This window comes from Saimiri boliviensis, chromosome 2 (genome assembly GCF_048565385.1).
Source record: "Saimiri boliviensis isolate mSaiBol1 chromosome 2, mSaiBol1.pri, whole genome shotgun sequence".
Lineage (NCBI taxonomy): Eukaryota > Metazoa > Chordata > Mammalia > Primates > Cebidae > Saimiri > Saimiri boliviensis.
In genome coordinates this window covers 2,054,694-2,074,251 of record NC_133450.1, presented here as the reverse complement: position 1 = coordinate 2,074,251, position 19,558 = coordinate 2,054,694, and the positions used below count along the sequence as shown (strand labels likewise).

Below are 19,558 nucleotides of genomic sequence, written 5' to 3'. Positions count from 1 at the left end.
AGAAAAAGAAATAACTAAGATCAGAACAGAAGCGAAAGAGACAGAGACATAAAAAAAAAACCTTCAAAAAAAATCAATAAAACCAGGAGCTGGTTTTTTGAAAAGATCAACAAAACAGACAGATGCCTAGCAAGACTAATAAAAAAGAAGAAAGAAGAACTGAAAAGATACAACAAAAAGCAATAAAGGGGCTATCACCACCAATTCCACAGAAATATAAACCACCATGAGGGAATACTACAAACAACTCTAGGCACATAAACCAGTACATCTAGAAGAAATGGATAAATTCCTGGACACTTACACCCTCCCAACACTAAACCAGGAAGAAGTTGAAACCCTGAATAAACCAATACAAGGTCTGAAGTTGAGGCACCGATTAATAGCCTACCAACCAATAAAAGTCCAGGTCCAGACAGGTTCACAGCTGAATTCTACCAGACGTACAAAAAGGAGCTGGTACTATTCTTTCTGAAATTATTCCAAACAATGCAAGACAGAATCCTCCCTGCTCATTTTATGAGACCAACTTCATCCTGATACCAAAACCTGGCAGAGACACAACTGAAAAAGAAAACTTCAGGCCAATATCCATGATGAATATCGAGGCAAAAATCTTCAATAAATACTGGCAAACCAAATGTAGCAGCTCATCAAAAAGTTTATCAATCACAATCAACTAGGCTTCATCCTTGGGATGCAAGGCCGGTTCAACATAAGCCAAATTTATAAACATAATCCATCACATAAACAGAACCAAAGACAAAAACCACATAATTAATAGATGCAGAGAAGGCCTTCGACAAAATTCAACAGCACTTTATGCTAAAAACTCTCAATAAACTAGGTATCGATGGAACATATCTCTAAATAATAAAAGCCCACAGTCAATATCATACTGAGCAGGCAACAACTGGAAGCATTCCCTTTGAAAACTGGCACTAGACAAGGATGCCCTCTCTCACCACTCCTATTCAATATAGTAATTCAGCAGGAAAAGTAAAGGGTATTCAATTAGGAAAAGAGAAAGTCAAATTGTCTCTATTTGCAGATGACATAATCATATATCTAGAAGACCCCAATGTTTCAGCCCAAAATCTCCTTAAGCTGATAAACATTTTCATTAAAGTCTGAGGATACAAAATCAATGTGCAGAAATCACAAGCATTCCTATACACCAATAACAAACAGATCCAAATCATGAGTGAACTCCCATTCACAATTGTTACAAAAAGAATAAAATACCTAGGAATACAACTAACAAAGGATGTAAAAGACCTCTTCAAGGAGAACTACAAAGGACTGCTCAAGTAAATAAGATAGGACACAAACAAGATGAAAAAACATCCCATGCTCATGGTTAGAAAGGATCAGTATCGTGAAAATGGCCATACTGCCCAAAGTAATTTACAGATTCAATGTTGTCCCCATCAAGCTACCATCGACCTTCTTCACAGAACTGGGAAAAAACCACTTTAAACTTCATATGGAGCCACAAGAGAGTCCGCATAACCAACACAATCCTAAGCAAAAAGAACAAAGCTGGAGGCATCATGCTACCTGACTTCAAATTCTACTACAAGGCTACAATAATCAAAACAGCATGGTACTGGTATCAAAACAGAGATATAGACCAATGGAAAAGAACAGAGGCCTCAGAAGTAATGCCACACACCTACAACCAACTGATCTTTATCAAACCCGACAAAAACAATCAGGAAAGGACTCTCTGTCTAGTAAATGATGTTGGGAAAACTGGCTAATGATGTGCAGAAAGCTGAAACTAGACCCATTCCTTACACCTTATACAAAAATTAACTCCAGATGGATTAAACATTTAAACATAACGTAACACCATAAAAACCCTAAAAGTAAACCTAGGCAATACCATTCAGGACACAGGCATAGGCAACGACTTCATGACTAAAACACCAAAAGCAATGGCAACAAAAACCAAAATAGACAAATGGGATCTAATTAAACTTAAGAGTTTCTGCACAGCAAAAGAAACAATCATTAAAGTGAACCAGCAACCAACAGAATGGGAAAAATTTTTGCAAGCTACCCATCTGACAAAGGGCTAATAAATCTACAAACAACTAAAACCAATGTACAAGAAAAAAACAATCCCATCAAAAAGTGAATAAAACATACAAACAGACACTTTTCAAAAGAAGACATTTATGAGGTCAAAAAACATGACAAAAATGCTGATTATCATTGGTCATTAGAGAAAACAAATCAAAACCACATTGAGATACTATCTCATGCCAGTTAGAATCGCGATCATTAAAAAATCTGGAGACAGATGCTGGATAGGATGTGGAGAAATAGGAACACTTTTACACTATTGGTGGGAGTGTAAACTAGTTCAACAATTATAGAAGACAGCAGGGTGATTCCTCAAGGATCTAGAAATAGAAATACCATTTGACCCAGCAATCTCATTACTGGGTACATACACAAAGGATTATAAATAGTCCTATTATAAAGACATATGCACACGTATGTTCACTGTGGCATTGTTTACAATAGCAAAGACCTGGAACCAACCCAAATGCCCATCAATGATAGACTGGACAAGGAAAACGTGGCATATATACAACATGGATTAATATGCAGCCATAAAAAACGAAGAGTTTGTATCCTTTGTAGGAACATGGATGAATCTGGAAACCATCATTCTCAACAAACCTACACAAGAACAGAAAATCAAACACTGCATGTTCTCACTCATAGGCGGGTGTTGAACAATGAGAACACATGGGCATAGAGAGGGGAACATCACACACTGGAGTAGGTTGAGGGGTGGGGGACTAGGGGAGAAACAGCAGGGTTGGGGGAGGGAGGCTGGGGAGGAAAAACACTGAGAGAAATGCCTGGTGTAGGCGACAGGGGGACGGAGACTGCAAACCACCATGGCATGTCTGTACCTATGCAACAACCCTGCAAGATGCGCACATGTATCCCAGAGCTTAAAGTACAATAAAAATTAATAATAATAAAAATAAATTACCTAGTTTCAGGTATTTTTTCATAGCAGTGTACAAATTAAATACATGGAAATTGTCCATGAAAATTTCCCCAACCTTACTAGACACATCAACATGCAAATTCAGGGAACAACTGCAAAATACTATAAGTCAACCATCCCTCCAATACATATTTATCAGATTTTCCAAGGTCAGTGCAAAAAAAAAAAAAAAAAAAGACAAACAAAAACAAAGAAAAACCTTTAAAGGCAGCTAGAGAGAAGGGGCAGGTTACCTACAAAGATAAACTCATCAGGCCAACAGCAGATCTTTCAGCAGAAACCCTATAAGCCAGAAAAGACTGGGAGCTTATATTCAGTATATGTAAAGAAAACAAATTCCAGGCCGGGTGTGGTAGCTCATGCCTGTAATCCCAGCACTTTGGGAGGCTGAGGCAGGTGGATCACCTGAGGTTGGGAGTTTGAAGGCAGCCTGACCAACATGGAGAAACCCCATCTCTCCTCAACATACAAAATTAGCTGGGCATAGTGGCACATGCCTGTAATCCCAGTTACTCAGGAGGCTGAGATAGGAGAATCACTTGAATCCAGGAGGCAGAGGCTGTGGTGAGCCGAGACTGCACCATTGCACTCTAGCCTGGGTGACAAGAAAGGAGGGGAGGGGAGGGAAAGGAATGGGGAAAAGGAAAAAGGAAAAGAAATTTCAACCAAGAATTTCATATCCAGCCAAACTAAGCTTCGTAAGCAATGGAGAAATAAAATCCTTTTGACACTTCGACCTCTTTGGCTGGATGAAGCACTAGCCATCTCTTGCTTTGACAGAGCTTTCCTAACTTCACAGTTGTGTCCATTCACAGTATGGTATTTCTGAATGACAATCTTATCCACGGAGTCATGGTCATCAAAGGTTACAAAGGCAAAGCCCCTTTTCTTGCCACTGCCTCTGTCAGTCATGATTTCAATCACTTCAATTTTTCCATACTGTTCAAAATAATCTCTTAGGTGATGTTCTTCAGTGTCTTCTTTAATGCCACCAACGAATATTTTTTTCACAGTTAAGTGGGCACCTGGTCTTTGAGAATCTTCTCTTGAGACAGCTCTCTTTGGTTCCACAACTCTTCCATCCCCCTTGTGTGGCCTTGCATTCATGGCTGCGTCCACCTCCTCCACAGTTGCATATGTGACGAACCCAAAGCCCCTGGAGCGCTTGGTGTTTGGATCTCTCATTACCACACAGTCTGTGAGTGTTCCCCATTGCTCAAAATGGCTCCTCAGGCTCTCATCGGTTGTTTCAAAGCTCAACCCTCCAATAAAGAGCTTCCTCAGCTGCTCCGGCTCTTTAGGAGACTCTGACTTAGACATGATCGCAGGGAGAAGAGAGACTTTAACGATGCTTCTTCGGCGGCGTCCACGGGCAGAAAGCAAACTTTGGTGGTGGTCGTGGAGGTGGTTTCGGTGGGAATGACAACTTTGGTCGTGGAGGAAACTTCAGTGGTCGTGGTGGCTTTGGTGGCAGCCGTGGTGGTGGTGGATATGGTGGCAGTGGGGATGGCTATAACGGATTTGGTAATGATGGAGGCAATTTTGGAGGTGGTGGAAGCTACAATGATTTTGGCAGTTACAACAATCAGTCTTCAAATTTTGGACCCATGAAGGGAGGAAACTTTGGAGGCAGAAGCTCTGGCCCCTATGGTGGTGGCGGCCAATACTTTGCCAAACCACGAAACCAAGGTGGCTATGGCGGTTCCAGTAGCAGCAGTAGCTATGGCAGTGGCAGAAGATTTTAATTAGGAAACAAAGCTTAGCAGGAGCGGAGAGCCAGAGAAGTGACAGGGAAGCTACAGGGTACAACAGATTTGTGAACTCAGCCAAGCACAGTGGTGGCAGGGCCTAGCTGCTACAAAGAAGACATGATTTAGACAAATACTCATGTGTATGGGCAAAAAACTCGAGGACTGTATTTGTGACTAATTGTATAACAGGTTATTTTAGTTTCTGTTCTGTGGAAAGTGTAAAGCATTCCAACAAAGGGTTTTAATGTAGATTTTTTCTTTTTCTTTATCTTTTTTTCTTTTTTTTTTTTTTGCATCCATGCTGTTGATTGCTAAATGTAATAGTCTGATCGTGACGCTGAATAAATGTCTTTTTTTTTTAATGTGCTGTATAAAGTTAGTCTACTCTGAAGCCATCTTGGTAAATTTCCCCAGCAGTGTGAAGTTAGAATTCCTTCAGGGTGATGCCAGCTTCTATTTGGAATTTATATACAACCTGCTTGGGTGGAGAAGCCATTGTCTTCAGAAACCTTGGTGTAGTTGAACTAATAGTTACTGTTGTGACCTGAAGTTCACGATTAAAAGGGATTACCCAAGCAAAATCATGGAATTATTGGTTATAAAGATGATTGTTGGCACATCCTATGCAATATATCTAAATTGAATAATGGTACCAGATAAAAATTATAGATGGGAATGAAGCTTGTGTATCATCCATTATCATGTGTAATCAATAAACGATTTAATTCTCTTGGAAAAAAAAAAATCATTTTGACACAAGCAAATGTTAGGGGAATTTGTTACCATCAGATCTGCCTTAAAAGAGGTCTCTAAGGGAGTGCTAAACATGAAAATGAAAAAACAATGCCTGCCACCATAAGAGCCCACTGACACTATAAAGCAACTATACAATCAAGTTGACGTAAGCATCAACCAGCTAATAACATGATGATATAATTAATGCATCACATATCAATATTGCTCCCTGAATATAAATGGGCCAAACATTCCACTTAAAAGGCAGAGTTGTGAGCCAGATGAAGAGGTAAGACCCAGCCGGGCGCGGTGGCTCACACCTGTAATCCCAGCACTTTGGGAGGCCGAGACAGGCAGATAACAAGGTCAGGAGTTCAAGACCAGCTTGACCAACATGGTGAAACCCCGTCTCTACTAAAAATACAAAAAAAAAAAAAAAAATTTAGTTGGGCATGGTGGTGCATGCCTGTAATCCCAGCTACTCAGGAAGCAGAGGCAAGAGAACTGCCTGAACCTGGGAGGTGGAGGTCGCAGTGAGCCAAGATTGTGCCACTGCACTCCGGCCTGGGCGAAAGTGAGACTTTGTCTCAAAAAAAAAAAAAAAAGAAGCAAGACCCAACTGTAGGCTGTCTTCAAAAGATGCATTTCACATGCAATGACAACCACAGACTTAAAGTAAAGGGACAGAAAATTTATCAAGCAAACAGAAAACAAAAAAAGCAGAGGTGGTTGCCATTATTTCAGACAAAACAGATTTTCAACTAACAATGATCAAAAAAGACAAAGAAGGATATTACATATTGATAAAGGGTTCAATTCAACAAGAAGACTACTGTCTTAAACGTATATGTACCCAACATTAGGGCACCTAGATTCATGACCTAAGTTCTCAGAGAATAATAATAATAGTGGGAGATTTCAACACCCCACTGACAGTAGACAGATCAAGGTAGAAAATTAACAAAGATATTAAGGACCTAAGTTGATGCTTGATCAAATAGACCTAACAGATATCTACAGAATATTCCACCCAACGACAAATGAATATATATTCTTCTCATCCACACAAAGTACATACTCCAAAATGAACCACACACTCAACCATAAGGCAATTCTCAACAAATTCAAAGTGAAATCATACCAACTACACCCTTAGACCACAGTGCAATAAAAACAGAAATCTATAATAAGATCTCTCAAAAACATACAATTACATGGAAATTAAGCAATCTGCTCATGAATCACTTTTGGGTAAACAATGAAATCAAGACAAATCAAAAAACTCTTTGAAACTAATAAAAACAAATAATATAAGAGAATCTCTTGGGCACAGCTACAGCAGTGGTAAGAGGAAAGTTTATAGCACTAAATGCATACAACAAGAAGTTAGAAAGACCTCAAGTTAACAACCTAACATCATACCTAGAGGAAGTCAAATTAAATGGCAAACCAACCCCAAAGCTAGCAAAAGAAAAGAAATAAGCAAACTCAGAGCTGAACTGAACAACACTGAAAGGCAAGGATACAAACCATACTAATGAGGAAGAGCTGAACTGAACAACATTGAGATGTGAAAATCCACATAAAAGATCAATGAAAAAAAGTTGGTTCTTAGAAAAAATAAAGTTGATAGACTGCTAGCTAGATGAATAAAGAAAAAAGAAGATCCAAATAGACACAATTAGCAATAACAAAGTTCAAATTACCACCAACCCCACAGAAATACAAAAAAAAAAAAAAAAAAACCCTCAGATACTATTACAGACACCTCTATGCACAACTGGAAAACAAAGAAGAAATGAATAAATTTCTGTAAACATACAACCTCCCAAGATTGAACCCACAAGAAACGAAAATCCTAAATAGCCCAAGAATGAGTTCAGAAATGAAATCAGTAAGAAAAAAAATCTACAAACCAAAAAAGCCCTAAACCAGAGAGACTTACAGCTGAATTCTATCAGACATACAAAGAAGAGCTAATAAGAATTCTACTAAAATTATTCCCAAAAATTGAGAAAGAGGAACTCCTTCCTAACTCATTCTATGAAGCCAGCATCATTCTAATACCAAAACCCGGCAGAGACTCAATGTCCAAAGGATCCTAGAATTGATAAACAATTTCAGCAAAGTTTCAGGACATAAAATCAATGTACAACAATCAGTAGCACTTCTATACAACAATAATGTTCAACCTGAGAACCAAACCAAGAACACAATCCAATTCACAATAGCCACGAATAGGAATAAATTTAACCAGAAAAGCTCAGGTCAATATCCCTGATGAACACAGATAATTTAAGAAAAAAAAAAAAACCTCAACAACATACTAGCAAACTGAATCAAGCAGCACATCAAAGTTAATTCACTATGATCAAGTAGGCTTTATTCCTAAGATGTAAGGTTAGTTCAACACATGCAAATCAATAAATGTGATCTACCACATAAACAGAACTAAAAACTACATGAGCATCTCAACAGATATAGAAAAGGCTTTCAATAAAATTCAACATCACTGCATGTGAAAAAAACTCAACAAACTACGTATCAAGAGAACATACCTGAAAATAACAAGAGCCATCTATGACACCCTCACAGCCAACGTCATACTGAATGGGCAAAAGCTGAAACCATTCTCCTTGAAAACCAGAACAAGACAAGGATTCCCACATCACCACTCCTGTTCTATGCAGTAGTGGAAATCCTACCCAGGGCAATCAGGTGAGAGAATAAAATAAAAGGCATCCAAATAGAAAGAGAGGAAGTCAAGCTGTCTCTGTAGACAAAATTATTCTGTACCCAAAAAACCTTATAGTCTCTGTCCAAAGGCTCCTAGAACGGATAACTTCAGTTTCAGAATACAAAATCAATGTATAAAAATCAGTAGCACTTCTACACACCAATAACATCCAATCTGAGAACCAAATAAAAAACATAATCCCATTCACAGTAGCTACAAAAAAAAAACTAGGAATAAATTAACACAGGGAGGTGAAAGGCCTCTACAATAAGAATTACAAAACAATGCTGAAAGAAATCAGAGATCACACAAACAAATGGAAAAATATTCCATGCTCATGGATAGAAAGAATCAATACTGTTAAAATTACTATACTGCACAAAGCAATTCACAGATTCAATACCAAGCTACCAACTACCAATTCCAAACTACCAATGCCAATTCCTAAAAAACTACCCATGTCATTTTTCACAGAATTCAAAAAAAACTATTCTAAAATTCATATGGAACCAAAATAGAGCCCCAATAGCCAATGTGATCCTAAGTAAAAAGAACAAAGCTGGAGGCAGAACACCACTCCACTTCAAACCGTACGACAAGACTACAGTAACCAAAATAGCACGGTACAAAAATCAGATACACAGAACAATGAAACTTGTTAGAGAACCCAGAAATAAAGCCACACACCTGCAATCACCAGATCTTTAACAAGTCAACAATAAGAAGCAATGGATAAAGGACTCCCTATTCAATAAATTGTGCTGGGATAACTAGCTAGCCATATGCAGAAAACTGAAACTGGACTATTTCCTTTCACCATATGCAAAAATCAACTCAAAAATGGATTTAAAAAGTAATTATAACGCCTCAAACTATAAAAACCATAGAAGAAAACTTAGAAGATATCATTCTGGATATATGCCTTGGCAACAATTTCATAACAAAATCCCCAAAAGCAATGGTAATAAAAACAAAAATAGACAAGTGGGACATAATTAAACATTTTCTGTACAGCAAAGGAAACAATTAAAGTAAACAGACTACCCATTAAATAGGAAAAAATTATTCACCAACTATGCATCTAACAAAGGTCCGATATCTAGAATCTATAAGGAACTTAAATCAACAAGCAAAAAATAAGCAGCCCCAATTAAAAAATGGGCAAAGGACATGAACAGACACTTCTCAAACAAAGACACACACACAGCCAAAAAGCATATGAAAAAATGCAATATTAGTCTGTTCTCACACTCTTAATAAAGATATACTTGAAATCGAGTAATTTATAAAGCAAAGAGGTTTAACTGACTCACAGTTCAGCACAACTGGGGAAGCCTCAGGAAACCTACAATCATGGTGGAAGGGGAAGCAAATACATCCTTCCTCATGTGGCAGCAGCAAGGAGAAGTGCCGAGCAAAAGGGGGAAAGGCACTTTATAAAACCATCAGCTCTCATGAGAACTCATGCACTATCAGGAGAACAACATGAGCGTAACCACTCCTGTGACTAAATTACCTCCCACCAGGTCCCTCCCATGACATGTGGGGATTATAAGAACTACAATATAAGATGAGATGCGGGTGGGGACAGATCCAAATCATGTCAAATGCTTAACATGACTAATCACCAGACAAATGTAAATCAAAACCACAATGAGATACCATCTCACATCAGTCAGAAACATCAAACAACCCCATTTAAAACTGGGCAAAGTACATGAACAGACATGTTTCAAAAAAATACATACACAAGCATATGAAAAAAAATACTCAACATCACTAATCATTAGAGAAATGCAAATCAAAACCACCCTGAGATCCCCTATCATACCAGAGAGAATGGCTATTATTTAAAAGTCAAGAACAGATGCTGGCAAGGTTGTGGAGAAAAGAGAATGCTTATACACTGCTGGCGGGAATGTAAATTAGTTCAGCCACTGTGGAAAGCAGATTGGAGATTTCTCAAAGAACTGAAAACAGAACTACCATTTGACCTAGTAATCCCATTATTGGGTATATACCCAAAGGAATATAAACTGCTCTCCTAAAAGGATATAGGTACACATATGTTCACTACAGCACTATTCGCAATAGCAAAAACATGGTATCAACCTAGATGCCCATCAATGGTAGACTGGATAAAGAAAATATGGTACATATACACCATGGAATACTATGCAGACATAGGAAAAAACAAGATCATGTGCTTTGCAGGAACACAGATGCAGCTGGAGGCCATTATCCTAAGCAAACTAATGCAGTAATAGAAAACCAAATACAAAGTTCTCTGTTACAAATGGGAGCTAAAGATCGAGTACACACGGAAACACACACGGGAATAAGAGACACTGGGACCCAACTCCATCAGAGTTTTACATATACTCACCTAGCCAAGTGTCCCCAGAGAAAGCTCCTATGACTCTAACATCTTCATGTATGCCTATGCTCCTTCCCTCACATAGATCATCAGATACACTCGGGTCTTCTTTACATGATCACCGAGACCTTCTTTCAAGGCATACTGTCTGAGAGTCCCTTCAAGCCCAGCTGGCACAGGCTACTCCAGCAAGTCTATTGTGCTAAGAAATCTCTAAGACAGATGCAGGTGCCAGTCACTGTATCCAAAGGTGCCCCCACACCTCCAGAGACACACATCTCATTCCCTCCAGATTGAAATGGGAAACAAGGAAAGGAAAGGAAAGTGTATTCCCAGCATGTTCTCCCCGAGACTCGTTCAGTACATTCCAGAGACACCAAAAGCTGTCCACACAGCAAACATTCAACCAGAGAAGAAGATGCCAATCTCCCCTCCCAGCAGCAACACCCACAAACTTCACAACCAACTCCTTCAACCCTTACCTCAAAATTTTGTGAGAACAAACGAGTGGATGGCCACCATTTCATTAACTATGTACATTCCAAAAAACAATTCCCCCCAGCCCACACTAGCCTACCTTGTAGAAGAGCATGGGAAATGTAGGGGTGACACTTAGAGCGGAGTTTTCCAGTTCTTAGCAATTTATATAGTAAAGTAGCTGATGTCATAAACAGGCACAATCTTCAAACTCAAAAAATGGGGAATTTAGGTTCTTTTGATTACAAAGTTACCATCTGGTCAGAAATTCTGGGCAAAGAGGAAAGATACTTTTCACATCATGCTATACTTACAATGTGAATTACATAATGTTATTAACTGCATTTTACACATAAGACAGAGAATTGACTGTGGCTATTTAACCAAGGCTAAAACATAAAAATCACAAATAGGAATAAATCCTTCAATGCATCAACAATACAACGGTTGAATCCACTTACAAAATGAGGAAAAATTGGGTCATGTATCTTGTAAAGATACTAACCAAATGAGATCATGGATGGCAGGGCTTTGATAATGAGTATAAAGCAAAAAACAAGAAAACTAGATAGTAGATACCCAGCATGTGCTTAGACCAAATGTTAAATTGTGTCTTTTCACATCACCACCTGTAAGTCTGGATGGGGAGAAGAGCACAACATAAAAATACCTTTTAAACTGCTAGGTTTCCCAGCATAAGCCTTGCAGCATCTTGGCACAGTACAGTGAACAGAAAACACGTCTCCATTCCTCTCACTTTGTCAAAACTTTCTCCATTCTTTTAAATCTACAACTTACACAAAAAAAAATTTCTATTGCTATTAAGCCTTTATAAAGCTTTGAATAAGTGACAGAACCAGAAGTAAAGGCCACACTTTCTTGTAGCCAATTCTAGCTTTCTAAAACACAGTCATGTCAGAGACAGGTGCAAGAGTTTCTGCTTATCATAAAAAGACATAATTGCAATTGTTCAATCTCACTTTACTCTAAAGAAGTATATATATTTTTAAGCAAATTTGTTTCATCAATCAGTCATTTGTTATTTTTAATCACAAAACCAAAGAAACTGCTGCTTTGATTAATTTCTAGGGGTAATCTAGAGATATTCTAGACCCACATGCTCAGTCTATTAAGTATAACACAAAACTAAATCTTGTAGTATCCTCTACTACAACATACTGACTCATTATACTCCAAGAATATGATTTTACCTAAAAATGTTTTTATTAAAACATAAAAAGTGGCTGGCCATGGTGGCTCACACCTATAATCCCAGCACTTTGGGAGGCTGAGGTAGAAGGATTGCTTGAGCCCAGGAATTCAAGACAAGCCTGGGAAACATGGCAAGGCCTCATCTCTAAAAAAAAAAAAAATTTTTTTTAATTAGCCAGGCACGGTGGTGTATGCCTGTGGTCCCAGCTACTCAGGAAGCTGAGGCAGGAGGATCGCTTGAGCCCAGAAGGTCAAGGCTTCAGTGAGCCATGTTTGTACCACCACACTCTAGCTTGGGTAACAGAAAAAGACCCTGTCTCAAAAAAAAAAAAAAAAAAAAAAAAGTTTTACATGCTGACAGTAACAATATTTAAGTGTAACAACCACATAACATATACTTAGATGTTTTCAACTACTGTTCATTTTGAAACCTGCTTTTAATAACTAATATTTTAAAGCTAGTATAAAACCTATTTTGACTGTTTCCCATTTACAGGGAAACATAGCTGCTGTCTCAACATGTAACTCCTTTGACCCCTCATATATTTCAAAGGTTAAATAATGAATTCCAGGGTTTTTAACCATGTTCACCATAAAAAGAGAAGTTATCTCTTTAATAGTTGTGTAAACATGTATCACTCTGGTTTTCTTCAAAATAGTTTTATACAGTAAAAAATAATACGGTATACAGTCTCTACTTACTAAAAGTCCAGGCTTTTTAGAGACACTCTACACCATGTGTCTGTTTAATATCCTATTACAAACACAAGACTACCTAAAATTAGAAAACACACCTTACAATGACATCCCAATCCCACCCAGGATTGTTTACAGTTAGCCATCAATCTCACTTTTCCCTGACCAAAGTGAATTAGGAGAGTGATAAGTATCTCAATGGCAAGGGAGTGACGTCCAATTAAAGACATTAAACATGAAACCAAAGAATGTGAAATCTCACTAGTGCCATCTACAGCACCAATGAAGAATACAGGTAAGGATTTTTAAAACAATGTATCCAGTCTTTTGATTCCCTGTCCAAAACTATGTATCAAGACTGCTTTCTACCAAATCCTTCACAGAATATAAAATATATAATTAGTTAATACAAAAAAAAAAAGCTTCAAAATCAAGAAAACCTGAAGCATAATGCTGATGTTAGCGTATGGATCAAAAGAACAATTTTTCATAAGAGATAATGAAATGAAAAGCATACAGAATTTATTAAAACTAGAAAAAGTGAGATAAATGATCCAGTCAGGGCCAGGCACGGTGCCTCACACCTGTAATCCCAGCACTCTGGGAGGCCGAGGTGGATGGATCACTTAAGGTCAGGAGTTTGAGACCAGCCTGGCCAACACAGCAAAACCCCGACTCTACTACAAATACAAAAATTAGGCAGGTGTGGTGGTACCTGCCTGAAACCCCAGCTATTCAGGAGACTAAGGCAGGAGAATCACTTGGGAGGCAGAGATTGTAGTGAGCCAAGATCACGCCACTGCACTCTAGCCTGGGCAAAAGAGCAAAACTGTCACAAAGAAAAAAAAAAAGATCAAGTCAGATGTAGTGCAAAAATTCAAGAATCTGAGTTCAAATGGATTACAAGGCCTCAAAGCAAACCTTACCTTACATTCAACCACACTCTGATCTGATTCGCAAGTTACATAGATTTCATCTACTGCTCGGCGAAGGTTATCAAAAAGGAATGCCCAGTATCGAGCTCTTAGATCAATTTTCCGAGGGTGCCTTGTTTTAGTGGGACTTTTATCAAAGTGTTTATCTCCAGCTGTAGATGATGTTATTTTACAGTCCACTGCAGCACTCTGGTGAAATAAAATAAAACGTGAAAAGAAATAAATAAAAGGACTTCCAGGGGTTGGATTTTCATATAAAGTACATTTTTAACATAAATACTTAAAAATAAGACATTCTTATTTTCTGCTTATACCACATGTGAGTTCACCAAAACAAGTTTCTCACCTTAAAAGGAACAGATTTGTGAAGTCAACTTTTATTTCAGACATGTCTTAATGAAGATTGGGATGACTTTAACAGTGAAGAGCACGTTAGCAAGACTGGAGCACTCCAGTTATTCATGATTTACTAGAATGTATACACAGCACATTTATATATATTCACAAATAATTGCATATATTGGTTTCATCTAGAAATGCCATGTATTATGGATATGTTGTTATTTTATTTTCTTAAACTATTTTCCTCTAAATGTAAAATTTAACATATAGATAAGAAATAAGTTACTAGAGAAGAAAACAGAAAGAATAAAACCAAGCTCCAGCTACAGCCAGAGCAGACTCACCAAATAATATAACTTTAGTGTTCTCATGACCCATTATTTCTTCACTTTCTGAGGCAGACTTTGAAAGTAGAGAACTATAGTCTGTACTTTTACAGAATGCACCACAGGATCATTCCACCAAAACCCTGAGCATGCAATTTACTGATATTAAGACCTAAATTAAAAACTCAAACCTAAACCTTCTCACTAGAAATACAAAGGAGCTGCTTATCACTATGTAGTTACTTAAACTAAAATAATAAAATAAAATAAATAATGAAATGAAATGCTAACCTCACTTAGACCAACAAACAATCTCAGATCATTTGTCTGGGTTTTTCTTCTTTGTTCTTTTCTTTTCAATAGTAAGAGCGCCAGAGTAGAGAACACACACACACACACACACACACACACACACACTCTCTCTCTCTCTCTCTCTCTCTCTCTCTCTCTCTCGCTCTCTCTCTCTCTCTCTCGAGTTCCAGATGAAGCTGCTCATCCTCCCTCTCCCTCTCGCTCTCCATCCAGACTATTGTTGGCATGTACAGCAAATAAAAAATAGCAAATCCAGGCCCATCAATGAAGATAGGAAAAGTCATCTCTTTGTCAACACTAAAGCAATAAACTTTAAAGATATTTTCAACAGCCCACAAAACCTGTACCTCAATTGCTCTCCAAGTTCTTTCCAGCACTAAATGGTAAATGATTTAATTAGCATGGAAATATTCCCTTCTTGGATTAACCAAATTCTAACTCCCTTTCAACTGGCATCTGTTCCAAAGCAAAGCTTTTTTCCATTACTTTGCTGATAACTATGACAATAATAACAATATATACAGAACTATATAGCCAGCCCACCATATCCATGGGTTCAATATCCATGGATTCAATAAACTACAAATCAAAACTATTCTAGAAATAAAAAGCATCATCTGTACTGAACATGTATGGACTTTTTTCCTGTCATTATTCCCTAAACAATACAGTTTAACAACTATTTACGTAACATTTACATTGCAGTAGGTATTATAAGCAATCTCAAGATGATTTAAAGTCTATGGGAGGATATGCATAGGTTATATGCAAATACCAAACCATTTTATATAAGGGACTTGAACATCCAAAGATTTTGATATCCATGGGAGACTGATACAGTTAGGCTTTCTGTCCCCACCCAAATCTCATCTTGAATTATAATCTCCATAATCCCCACGTGTAAAGGGAGAGACCAAGTGGTAACTGAATCATGGAGGCGGTTTTCCCCATCCTGTTCTCATGATAGTGAGTTCTCACAAGATCTGATGGATTTTTTAAAGTGCTCTTCCCTGCTTCGCTCAGCAGTTCTTCCTGCCACCTTGTGAAGAAGGTGGCAACCCTTGTCCTTGCTGTCTCCAGGCTGGAAAGAATTTGTGGGAGACCAGGGGTTGGTCCAGACCCTCAGCACAGAGCAACCACCTCGCAGAAAGGCAGCTGTACTGTTCACACAGATTCCAGATTTCACTTCTCCTCATGGGGCAGGGCCACCTGACAACCACCCTGCCCCCACCTGATCACTGCAAGCAGAGACGGCCCAGCATTTCTCCAAAAGGAAATCCCAGAGTCAAGCCACAACCTCTCCGCCACTACAGTTGGAGTGGTACAGCCCCAACAGCCCTCGGACTGGGAGGTAAAAAAGGGCCTACCTGGCACCTCTAGCACACCACAGCCACCATACAGAGAGGAGTGCAGCCCCTCTTCCCTAGGACCCCCACAACCCCACTCTTCACTAGTCAGGGCCCACAGCTCACGAAAGCAGAACGGTCACCCCAGTCACAGCTGAGCATATACACTGGTAGTGACACGGAGTTTCCCTGGGAGGAGGCTCCCACAGGCATACGACAGCACCTCTGCCAGTGCCACGGTAACAGTGCCATCCCTGCTGCCCTTGGTCTAGGACAGGAACAAAGAACCTGAGGGCTACACCCAAGCTTACAGTAGTGCACCACAGCAGCCAAATGGAGAAGAGTCCAACCTCTCCTCCCTGTGAGCCTTCAACTCCCTGCTCCCCAACAAGTGGAAACCCAAGGTCATGCCAGCAGTGCAGCTGCCCCGTCCCACTGGCTAAACACCCTCAGTAACTGTGGCTCTGCATTTCCTGGAGGTGGAGCCCCCGGGAGCAACCAAAAGCCTCTCTGCCACTACCTCTGCCATGGAACAGTCCTTGCTACCCTCAGACTAACAAAGGAACAAACACCCAAAGTGCCTTATCCACACCTTCGACAAACTGCAGTCAACACAAGGAGAGAAGGCCAGTCTGTCTCCCATGGGTTCCATCCACCCCCTGCTCATCAACAGACAGGGAACTCCTAGCCTGGGCCCAGGCACAGACCCTTCATCCTGTGATGCCACTGCTAAAGTCTCTTCCTCTCCTGGCTCCAAGTTGGGGAGGAAACATAAACCCTGAGATCATCCCAGAGCTGGGCAGCAATGGGCAGCCTGGGAGTGTAAAGCAACAATCTAAAGCAGTGGGAGAGGAGCCCACACTTTGAGAGCATTCAGAGGGAGCACAGTTAAAACTGTGAGGAAACCACCCGACCACGGAAGAACCTATCGACTGACCAATACACTTATGCACCACCTACTGGATCACATCCCGAAGCTTCAACACCAAAAACACACTCCCGTATTAGTCTGTTCTCACACTGCTACAGAGAAATACCCAAGACTGGATAACTTATAAAGGAAAGAGGTTTAACTGACTCCGTTTCACATGGCTGGAGAGACCTCAGAAAACTTACAATCATGGCAAAGGCAAAGGAGAAACAGGAAACTTCACAAAGTGGCAGGACAGAGTGAGTGCCAGCAGGGGAAACACCAAACGCTTATAAACCCATCAGGTCTCGTGAGACCCACTCACTGTCACAAGAACAGCATGGGAGAAACCACTACCAAGATCCAATCACCTCCTCCTGGTCCTGCCCTTGACATGTGGGAATTATGGGGATTACAATTCAAGGTGAGATTTGGGTGGAAACACAGAGCCAAACCATATGGTTAACATACCCATCCCTATAAAATCAAACAAAAGAAGTCAGCAACAAAGACCTTGCACAAAGCTTCGGTCCTGTGAAAACATCCAGAAAAGAAGTCTATTAACTCTACTCAAACTACACTACAGTTAAAGAAACGTCCACACTCAGAGAAAAGAAAAAACCAATGCAAGAACTCCAATAACTCAAACAAAGTGTCACGTCTTCAAATGACATCAGTTCTCTAATACGGGTTTTTAACCAGGCTGAGATGGCTGAAATGACAGAAATACAATTCAGAATATGAATGGAGCCTGTAATCCCAGCACTTTGGGAGGCCAAGGGTGGTGGGTCATCCAAGGTCAGGAGTTCAAGACCAGCCTGGCCAACACAGTGAAACCCCATCTCTACAAAAATACAAAAATTAGCTGGGCATGATGGTGGGTGCCTGTAATCCCAGCTATTTGGGAGGTTGAGGTGGGAGAATCACTTGAACCCAAGAGATGGAGGTTGTAGTGAGCAAAGATTGTGCCACTATATTCCAGCCTGGGTGAAAGGGCAAGCCTCTGTCTCAAAAAATATATATGTGTGTGTGTGTGTGTGTGTGTGTGTGTGTGAGAGAGAGAGAGAGAGAGAGAGAGACAGAGAGAGAGAGAGAACATATATATATATATCAGATAGGAACAAAGATCACTGAGATTCAGAAGGACAAAACCCAATCCAAGGAAACTAAGAATCACAATAAAATACAGGAACTAAAAAACGAAATAGCCATCATAAGAAAGAACCTAACAAATATGACAAGGCTAAAAAACACACTGTAAGAATTTCACAATGTAATCACAAGTATTAACAGAATAGACCAAGCTGAGGAAAGAATCTCAGAACTTGAAGACTGAGTTTCTGAAATAAGACCAACAATAAGAAAAAAAAAAAAAAAAAAGGAATGAACAAATCTCTAAGAAACATGAGATTAAGTAAAGAGGTCAAATCTATTAATCACCGGCATCCCTGAAAAGGATGGGGAGAAAACAAGCAACTTAAATACTTCAGAATAGTATCCATGAAAACTTTCCCAACCTTGATAGAGAGGCCAACAGTCAAATTCAGGAAATACAGAGAAACCCTGCAAGATTCTACACAAGAAGATCATCCCCTAAGACATATAATCATGATTTTCCAAGGTTGAAATGAAAGACAAAATGTTAAAGGCAGCTTTAACAGAGAGAAAGGGCAGGTCATCTACAAAGGGAACCTCATAAAGCTAACAGCAGACTTCTCAACTGCAAGCCAGAAGAGATTGAAGACCTATCTTCAACATTTTTAAAGAAAAAAAAACTTCAACCAAGAATTTCATATCCAGTCAAACTAAGCTTCCTAAGCAAAGGAGAAATAAGATCCTTTTCAGATAAGCAAACGTTGAGAGAGTTTATGACAACTAGTCCTGATGTACAAGAGATTTTGAAAGCAGCACAAAACATAGAAAGGAAGGACTGCTACCAACCAATTCAAAAACACAGACCAGGGACACTATAAAGCGACCACACAAACACGCCAGCATAATAACTGGCTAACAACAATATGATAAGATCGATCCACACATATCACTAACCTTGAATGTAAATGGGCTAAATGCCCCACTTAAAAGGCACAGAGTGGCAAGGTGAATAAAAAAGCAAGACCTAATGGTATGTTGTCTTCAAGAGACCCATATCATACATAAAGACACCCACAGGCTCAAAATAAAGGGATGGAGGGAAATTCACCAAGCAAATGCAAATCAGAAAAAAAGGAAGGGTTACAATCCTAACTTCATACAAAATAGACTTTGAGCCAACAAAGATCAAAAAAGACCAGAAAAAGGGCATTATGTAATGATAAAGGATTCAATTCAACAGGACCTAACTATACTAAATACATATGCACCCAAC

General features: G+C 39.3%; 2 protein-coding genes across 13 annotated transcripts in view; both read right to left on the bottom strand.

Moving 5' to 3' along the window:
* SCAPER (S-phase cyclin A associated protein in the ER) overlaps positions 1-19,558 on the bottom strand; it is a 535,706-nt gene that overhangs the window by 465,053 nt on the left and 51,095 nt on the right. For 11 of the 12 annotated variants that reach the window (XM_074392618.1, XM_074392622.1, XM_074392621.1 and 8 more), the window contains one exon: positions 13,946-14,143. In XM_074392618.1, the coding sequence (XP_074248719.1) occupies positions 13,946-14,143 (198 nt within the window). Of the gene's footprint in view, positions 1-11,781; positions 11,898-13,945; positions 14,144-19,558 lie in introns of those variants that run through there. The other variant, XM_074392629.1, reaches the window with a different exon arrangement.
* Positions 3,533-5,535, bottom strand: LOC141583455 (heterogeneous nuclear ribonucleoprotein A1-like). Its single transcript, XM_074392630.1, has one exon. It carries the CDS (start codon positions 4,352-4,354, stop codon positions 3,548-3,550), a length of 807 nt encoding a protein of 268 aa, XP_074248731.1. The 5' UTR covers positions 4,355-5,535; the 3' UTR covers positions 3,533-3,547.

What these genes read in the sequence shown, in the direction of transcription:
- LOC141583455 (XM_074392630.1), bottom strand. Translation starts at nt 4,354, where the DNA reads ATGTCTAAGTCAGAGTCTCCTAAAGAGCCGGAGCAGCTGAGGAAGCTC.